Raw genomic sequence first — 9,417 nt, 5'->3', positions numbered from 1 at the left:
TGTATATATGTAAGTATTTCTTTCTTTAAAATTTTGGGATACAGTTTCTTCTAACAACCAAAATATACCTTAAATCTAATGATCTAGTGTATGGCTTGTTTCCTTTGTTTGTTTCTTTTAATTTTTTTCTTTCTTTTCAGCCAATTTCTTATCAATTCCTGTTTTTTAAAAGATTTTATTTTTTTATTTGACAGACAGAGATCACAAGCAGGCAGAGAGGCAGGCAGAGAGAGAGGAGGAAGCAGGCTCCCCACTGAGCAGAAAGCCCAATGCAGGGCTCGATCCCAGGACCCTGAGATCATGACCTGAGTCGAAGGCAGAGGCTTTAACCCACCGAGCCACCCAGGCACCCCATCAGTTCCTTTTTTAAAATCTTTTAAAGTTTTTATCTTTATATTCATATTCCATCCCATTTACCTTTATTTTTGTATATATATGTTTTTCTTTCTTTAAAATTTTGGGAGGCAGTTTCTTCTAACAGACCAAAATAACACCCAAAATCTAGTGTGTGGCTCTGTTCTATTCACCAACCTGATCATATTCTTTTGGTTTGTTTTTTTTTCCTTTCTTTTCTCCCTGGTTTCAGGTCTCTTCTGATTTGTTTAGTGTCTATTTTTCTGGGGTCATTGTTACACTTTTAGCATTTTGTCCTCTCATTCATCTATTCTTCTCTGGACAAAATGACAAAATGAAAAAACTCACCTCAAAAAAAAAAGAACAAGAGGCAGTACTGACTGCCAGGGACCTAACCAATATGGACAATAGTAAGATGTTGGAACTAGAGTTCAGAATGCCGATGATAAAGATACTAGCTGGGCTTGAAAAAAGCATAGAGGATACTCAAGAATCCCTTTCTTGAAAAATAAAAGAACTTAAAGCTAACCAAGTCAAAATCAAAAAGGCTATTAATGAGGTGCAATAAAAAAAATGGAGGCTCTAACTGCTAGGATAAATGAGGCAGAAGAGAGAATTAGTGATACAGAAGACCAAATTATGGAGAATAAAGAAGCTGAGAAAAAGAGAGATAAACAACTACTGGATTGTGAAGGGAGAACTCGAGAGGTAAGTGATACCATAAAATGAAACAAAATTAGAATAATTGGGATCCCAGAAGAAGAAGAAGAAGAAGAAGAAAGAGAGAGAGAGGCAGGAGGTATATTGGAACAAATTATAGCAGAGAACTTCCCTAATTTGGGGAAGGAAACAGGCATCAAGGTCCTGGAGACAGGTTGTGTTGCTGCCGGAGAACCAGAGACGGTCCTGCTGCAGCTGCAAGCCCTTCCAGCCACCTGACAATGTCATCTCATTTAGTAGAGCAGCCGCCGCCCCCACACAACAACTTTGAGGAAGGTGAACAGGCTCTGCCCCCCCCCCCCCCAGCCAGCCTCAACAGTTCCTGGGTGGAGCTACCCACGAACAGCAGCAATGGCAATGATAATGGCAATGGGAAAAATGGGGGGCTAGAACATGTACCATCCTTATCCTCTATCCACAAAGGAAACATGGAAAAGATTCTTTTGGATGCACAACACGAATCAGAACAGAGTAGTTCAAGAGCCAGTTCTCACTGTGACAGCCCTTCCCCACAAGAAGATGGGCAGATTATGTTTGATGTGGAGATGCACACCAGCAGGGACCATAGCTCTCAGTCAGAAGAAGAAGTTGCAGAAGAAGAGAAAGAAGTTGATGCATTGAAGAAAAGCATTGACTGGGTGTCTGATTGGTCCGGTAGACCTGAAAACATTCCACCTAAGGAGTTCCACTTCAGACACCCCAAGCGCTCTGTCTCTTTAAGCATGAGGGAAAGTGGGGCCATGAAGAAAGCGGGTATTTTCTCCACAGAATTCCTTAAGGGGTTCATTCCGTCTCTCTTCCTCTCTCATATTTTGGCTTTGGGCTTAGGCATCTATATTAGAAAGCAACTCAGCACACCTTCTGCCAGCACCTACTGAAGGAAAGAACAGCCCCAGAAAAGCGTGTGACCTGTGAAGTGATGTATTGTCACAGTAGTTTATTTGAACTTGAGACCATTGTAAGCATGACCCAACCTGCCGCCCTATTTTTACATATCCAAGTTCCAGTAACTCTCAAATCCAGTATTTTATTCAAACTCTGTTGAGGCATTTTACTAACCTCATTCCCTTTTTGGCCTGTAAGACAGTTTAGAATTTCCTAACAGAGTTTACTATTATTTAGAAATTTGCAAGGGCTTCTTTTCCGCAAATGCGACCAGCAGATTATAATTTTGTCAACAATGCTATCGTCTCCTTTTAGTGCCACCAGACTTAGACCTGCACCATTCGTGGTATAAATTTTACACTTGCAAGATAACTACCATCTCTTTCTTCAAATGAGATCAGATTAGCAAATGATAGAACAGCTTTGTTGTTTTGTTTTGTTTCAAGACAAAGCAAGCTTCACTAAGCTTGAATTTATAGTTATTTAAAAAGAAAACAAACAAAAAAACAAGACACAAGAAAAAAAGTATCCTGGGCAATAAAAAATTATTTTAAACAAAACAAAACAAAAAAAGATCCTGGAGACACAGAGAACCACCCTCAAAATAAAAAGAGGTCAACACCCATCATCTAATAGTAAAACTTAGAGGTCTCAGAGACAAAGAGAAAATCCTGAAGCAGCTCCAGACAAGAGGTCTGTAACCTACAACAGTACAAACTTTAGATTGGCAGCAGACCTATCCATAAAGACCTGGTAGGCCAGAAAGGAATGGCACGATTTATTCAGAGTACTAAATGAGAAAAATATGCAGCCAATAATACTATATCCATCTAGGCTACCACTGAAAATAGAAGGAGAGATAAAAAAAAAAAAAAAACTTCCAGGACAAACAAAAACTAAAAGAATTCATAAACAGCAAACCAGTCCTACAGGAAATATTGAAAGGGGTCCTCCAAGCAAAGAGAGAGCCTAAAAGTACATAGACCAGAAAGGAACAAGACAATATACAGTACCAGTCACCTTACAGACAATACAAAAGCACTAAATTCATATCTTTCAATAGTTACCCTGAATGTAAATGGGCTAAATGCCCCAATCAAAAGACACAGGGTATCAGACTGGATAAAAAAAACAAGACTCACCAATATGCTGTCTGCCAGAGACTCATTTTAGACCCAAAGACACCTCCAGATTTAAAATGAGGGGATGGAAAACAATTTACCATGCTAATGGACATCAAAAGAAAGCTGGAGTGGCAATCCTTATACCAGACAAATTAGATTTTAAGCCAAAGAGTATAATAAGAAATGAGGAAGGGCACTATATCATACTTAAAGGGTCTATCCAACAAGAAGATCTAACAATTTTAAATATCTATGCCCTAACATGGAAACAGCCAATTATATAAACCAGTTAATAACAAAATCAAAGAAACACATCAACAATAATACAATAATAGTAGGGGACCTTAATTCCCCCCGCACTGAAATGGACAGATCATCTAAGCAAAAGATCAACAAGGAAATAAAGGCCTTAAATGACACAGTGGACCAGATGGACATCACAGATATATTCAGAACATTCCATCCCAAAGAAACAGAATACACATTCTTCTCTAGTGCACATGGAACATTCTCCAGATAGATCACATCCTGGGTCACAAATCAGGTTTCAAATCAGGTACCAAAAGATTGGGATCATTCCCTGCATATTTTTGGATCACAATGGTTTGAAACTAGAACTCAATCACAAGAGGAAAATTGGAAAGAACTCAAATTTGGGAGGCTAAAGAGCATCCTACTAAAGAATGAATGGGTCAACCAGAAAATTAAGGAAGAATTAAAATTCATGGAAACAAATTAAAACACAACTGTATCCCTAAACACATCGCCAAAGGCAAGGGAAGCAAGGACAAAAATGAACTATTGGGACTTCATCAAGCTCAAAAGTTTTTGCACAGCAAAGGAAACGGTTAACAAAACCAAAAGACAACCAACAGAATGGGAGAAGATATTTGCAAATGATGTATTAGATAAAGGGCTAGTATCCAAAGTCTATAAAGAACTTATCAAACTCTACATCCAAAGAATAAATAATCCCATCAAGAAATGGGCAGAAGGCATGAACAGAAATTTCTGCAAAGAAGACATCCAAATGTCCAACAGACACATGAAAAAATGCTCAATATTACTCAGCATCAGAAAAGTACAAATCAAAACCACAATGAGATACCACCTCACTTGAATCAGAATGGCTAAAACTAACCAGTCAGGAAATGATAGATGTTGGTGAGGATGTGGAGAAAGGGGAACTCTCCTACACTGTTGGGGGTAATGCAAGCTGGTGCAGCCACTCTGGAAAACAGTATGGAGGTTCCTCAAAATGTTGAAAATAGGGGCGCCTGGGTGGCTCAGTGGTTTAAGCCGCTGCGTTCAGCTCAGGTCATGATCTCAGGGTTCTGGGATCGAGTCCCGCATCGGGCTCTCTGCTCGGCAGGGAGCCTGCTTCCCTCTCACTCTCTCTGCCTGCCTCTCTGCTTACTTGTGATCTCTCTCTGTCAAATAAATAAATAAATAAAAATCTTAAAAAAAATGTTGAAAATAGAGCAATCCTATGACCTAGCAATTGTACCACTGGGTATTTACCCCAATGATACAAATGTAGTGGCCCAAGGGGAGAGGGGCACCCCGATGTTTATAGCAGCGTCTACAGCCATACCACCCTGAACGCGCCCGATCTCGTCTGATCTTGGAAGCTAAGCAGGGTTGGGCCTGGTTAGTACTTGGATGGGAGACCGATGTTTATAGCAGCAATGTCCACAAGAGCCAAACAATGGAAAGAGTCTAGATATCCATCAACAGATGGATAAAGAAGATATGGTATATATATATATATATACTATATATATATACCATAGAATATTATGCAGCCATCAAAAAAATTGAAATCTTGCCATTTGCAACAACGTGGATGGAACTAGAGGGTATTATGCTGAGTGAAATAAGTCAATCAGAGAAAGACAATTATTATATGATCTCACTGATATGAGGAATTTGAGAAACAAGACAGAGGATCATAGGGGAAGGGAGGGAAAAATGAAACAAGATGATACCAGAGAGGGAGACAAACCCTAAGAGAATCTTAATTTCAGGAAACAAACTGAGGTTTGCTGGAGGGGTCGGGGGTGGGAGGGTGCTATGGTGAGCACTGTGAATTGTGTAAGACTGATGAATCACAGACCTGTGCCCCTGAAACAAATAATACATTATATGTTAATTTTAAAAAGAAATGCAGATTCTCAGGCCCACTCGAGCCATAAATAATCCGAAACTCCAAATGAGGCCCAAGAATGTGGGCACAAACATGCACATCCGCCTTCAGGGGATTCTGACACACTCTCCAGTTTGAGCACGGGCTTCAAAAGGACCATCTTGAGTCCAGACTCAAGTGCTAAAGAAACAAGAGCACAACCTTCAATCCAAGCGTAATATCAGGCCTGGTACCAAGTAACTAAAGTCAGCTTCCTAACGGGAGTGGGGGGGTGGAAGGCTACCAAAGAATAACTGTTCTCAGACTTGCAGCTGGGATACTGAGCCCCCATACCATGGCCCTTCTGCTCCTTTGTAGAAGAGACATCTGTCAGAGGCCCTCTCAGACTGTCAAAACATCCTGGAATATAATATTTGCCTCCAACTCTGTACCTTGCTCTCCACTCCCTCACTTAAAACACTAACCTTTCCCATTTGTGCTCTCACCTGAACAGAGTAAATACACTTCAAACCACTTTTCTCCCCACCCCTCTCTTCTTGGTATCCAAGAGTGGCAGGCAAAAGGTTAGTTCTAATGTACCCGAACAAATGGATATACAACCTAAAATAGAGTGATCGACACAGCGCCCTGCCTGAGCACATCTCACTTGCTTCAGCAACATTGCCACCCTTCAGCCTAATGCTATCCACAATGGAAAATGGAAAATTCCACAACCACACATGAAAACAGACGCTTTCCAGAATGCAGCCCACCTCCTCTTCTCATGTCTCAGACACTGGGTCTACAGGATCAAGAAGGGCAAGGCTGGCAGCCACTACTTGTGATCAGAGACATGTCTTCAATGAATACACACAAATACAGCAGCTTTTTTTTTAAAGATTTTATTTATTTATTTGTCAGTGAGAGTAAGAGCAAACAAGCAGGGGCAGTGGCAAGCAGAGGGAGAAGCAGGCTCCCCAATGAGCAGGGAGCCCAATGCGGGACTCTGGGATCATGACCTGAGCCAAAGCCAGATGTTTAACTGAATGAGCCACCCAGGCATCCCCAGAGAGCAGCTTTAGACAGGGAGTAGGATCTCTTCTAAACTGAATAGCGTATGGTCACTAACATAATAAAAAAATAATAAACTGAATAACAACTATTAACAATTCTCTCCTTTTGCTTTCCTGCCCTCCTGAATCAGCTGAGTTCTGAGGGATGAGAAAGAGGGGAACAGCACATGCTATTTGAGAGAATTAGAATCCGGGGTGTTAGGAAACAAAAGATTAAAACAAACAGACAAACAAACAAACAGCTTAAATGTGTGGTAACTCCCCTGAAAGCATGCTGGGCCCTGAAATTGCCTGCCTGCCCTCACTTCCCACTTCAGCTGATTATGGTCATCCTGCTTGATTGAAAGCAGTAATAGTAGGGACTGAAAATTCGTTATTAAGTAAATGCTTCATTAAGCCGAGATTAGCTGTTAAACAAATCCTTGAGGCTTAGGAAAAGACAAAGTGGAAGTTTAATATCGAACTATGGAGAAAGAACAAGTGTGATTAGAGTCAGTCATATCTTCTGCCAGACAAGAGACCTGATGAGTGACCCAGTCCCTCCAAAAAATTCCTTGAAGCATCAACGAAGGAAGAGAGCCTGGCGAGACAGTATGCACCAGGTACTTAGGAGTTGTCTAGTAACTCCGATGTTGGAGGGGGAGGGACTAGCTCAGGGTCCAGGGGGAGGTCCGCGCTGGGATTGTTGCCTTCAGACAGCGGGAGAGGCAAGAGGCTGAGGACTGAAAGAGAGAGTGAGATTCGTAGGGACTGGCAGGATCTCACAGATGGCAAGCTGCCAGCGTGGAGTGCCAGTGGCAGCCAGGGCTTAGCTGTGGCTCTGAACAACGCTCTTCCTCCCCCAGCCCGTGAGAACTGGAGCTGGAGAGACAGCATGCCCCGGTAAGTGGAAATCCTGCCACTTCAAGACATGGAGTCATCTTTGCCATTTGGAGTGATCCTTGCTGTCCTCGCCTCCCTCATTATTGCTGTCAATGTGCTAGTGGCTGCGGCTGTACTGTTGCTGATCCACAAGAATGATGGTGTCGGTCTCTGCTTCACCTTGAATCTGGCAGTGGCTGACACCTTGCTTGGTGTGGCCATCTCTGGCCTAGTCACAGACCAGCTCTCCAGCCCAGCCCAGCCCACACAGAAGACCCTGTGCAGCCTTCGGATGGCATTTGTTACTTCTTCCGCCGCTGCCTCTGTCCTCACGGTCATGCTGATTGCCTTAGACAGGTACCTTGCCATCAAGCAGCCCCTCCGCTACTTCCAGATCATGAATGGGTTCGTGGCTGGGACCTGCCTTGCCGGGCTGTGGTTGGTGTCTTACTTCATTGGTTTCCTCCCACTGGGAGTCCCCACATTCCGGCAGACTACCTACCACGGTACCTGCAGCTTCTTCGCTGTGTTTCACCCACGCTTTGTACTGACCCTCTCCTGCGTTGGCTTCTTCCCAGCCCTGCTCCTCTTTGTCTTCTTCTACTGTGACATGCTCAAGATTGCCTCAATGCACAGTCAGCAGATCCGAAAGATGGAACATGCAGGAGCCATGACCGGGGCATACCGGCCTCCACGGAATCCCAGCGACTTCAAGGCTGTCCGCACTGTGGCTGTTCTCATTGGGAGCTTCACTCTGTCCTGGACCCCCTTCCTTATCACTGGCATTGTGCAGGTGGCCTGCCAGAAGTGCTACCTCTACCTGGTGCTAGAACGGTACCTGTGGCTGCTCGGTGTGGGCAACTCCCTACTCAACCCACTCATCTATGCCTATTGGCAGAAGGAGGTGCGACAGCAGCTCTACCAGATGGCCCTGGGAGTGAAGAAGGGGCTCGCCTCATGTCTCCTTCTTCTCTCAGCCAGATATGGTGGCCCGAAAGGGCCCAGGGAAAATTCCTATCCTATCGCCATTATCTCCCACTCAGATCTCGATGGCTAAGACAGTAAGGGCAGTGAAGTTTCCAAGTGCCTGCTCCCTCCCCTCTCTGCACCCCAACTAGGAAATCAGATGGAGCTAGGGGAATGAGAGTACTTGCTTCAGGCAGCTGACCACCCCTCACCCCAGACTAAGAGGAACTGAGGTAGGGTGCTGACTTTTTTCTGTAATCCATTTCCTCATCTGCAAATCTCTATTCCTCCCTATCTTTCTTTTGCAATGACTCTGTTTCTCCCATACAGGTATACTTACTTAAAGAAATGTACTACTGAAATGATGTTAAAAAATTAAATCCTAGTTTTGAATGCACTAGAACAGCACTATCCTATAGAAATATCATGCAAGTCATATATAATTTTAAATGTTCAAGTAACTATATGTTAAAAAGGTAAAGAAAAAAACTAGGCAAAATTTATGTTAATGTTTCATTTAACCCAGTGTACCTAAAATATTTCAGTATGTAATTGATATAAAATTACTACACTGTGTTTTTCATGCTAAATCTCTGAATCTGGTGTGTATTTTACATTTACAGAACATCTCCAACCAAACTAGTCTGATTTCTAAAGCTCAGTAGTGACACAGGGCTAGTAGCTACCATAGTGGATAGCACAGTTCTAGAAAAAAAAAGGTGGTTCCTTCTGTTTACTATAGTGACTGATTATAATGAAGTGAGAAGTCCTGCCCTCCCTGATGTGAATCAGACTTCTTAGGTGGTGAGTTTGCCTAAAATGTAGGAACCTGAATTAGAATCTACCGCCACTCTTCTTTTACACTTCATGGTGTTCAAAACATTGTTTCTTTGGAAATAGCCAATCTTGTGGTTATTTCTGCTACTACCCCTCCCAATGCACCACTTTTTTAACTGTGGTACCCCTTCCCCTCGGTTGGCTTCTTACTTGCTGATAACAATGCTGAACGACCAATTCTGAGACACTCAAAGGGAAGAAAGAGGTAAAAGGGGTCAGTACCAAGAAAGGCACTGCCAAGCTCTCCACAGCTTGGACTCAATTTTTCCCTCTGAGCTTGACCTTCTTAAATCCTCATTTTCCTAAGAAACTCAGTGGCATAGGAGGATGCCTCCAACATATCCCAGGAGACCAGCTGAGGAAGCAGTGTCTCCTCCTGCTTTCTGTGGGTACAGAAAATGACTGTTGGCAGCCAGAAATTATGTCCAGGCTCCCTCTGGGCAACCCTAGCAGCAGCAATTCAAGAACAGAG

At 42.9% G+C, this 9,417-nt stretch overlaps 2 protein-coding genes across 2 annotated transcripts; both read left to right on the top strand.

The window, feature by feature from the left end:
* The first annotated feature begins 1,295 nt into the window (after window positions 1–1,295).
* On the top strand, window positions 1,296–1,952 carry LOC123934406 (BCL2/adenovirus E1B 19 kDa protein-interacting protein 3-like). The gene has a single exon (XM_045994485.1). It carries the CDS (start codon window positions 1,296–1,298, stop codon window positions 1,950–1,952), a length of 657 nt encoding a protein of 218 aa, XP_045850441.1.
* A 5,049-nt stretch (window positions 1,953–7,001) lies between these two features.
* On the top strand, window positions 7,002–8,199 carry GPR119 (G protein-coupled receptor 119). Its single transcript, XM_045994484.1, has one exon. It carries the CDS (start codon window positions 7,192–7,194, stop codon window positions 8,197–8,199), a length of 1,008 nt encoding a protein of 335 aa, XP_045850440.1. The 5' UTR covers window positions 7,002–7,191.
* The last annotated feature ends 1,218 nt before the right edge of the window (window positions 8,200–9,417 follow it).

The sequence above is a fragment of the Meles meles genome, chromosome X (genome assembly GCF_922984935.1).
Source record: "Meles meles chromosome X, mMelMel3.1 paternal haplotype, whole genome shotgun sequence".
Lineage (NCBI taxonomy): Eukaryota > Metazoa > Chordata > Mammalia > Carnivora > Mustelidae > Meles > Meles meles.
This window is presented reverse-complemented; position numbering and strand designations above follow the sequence as displayed.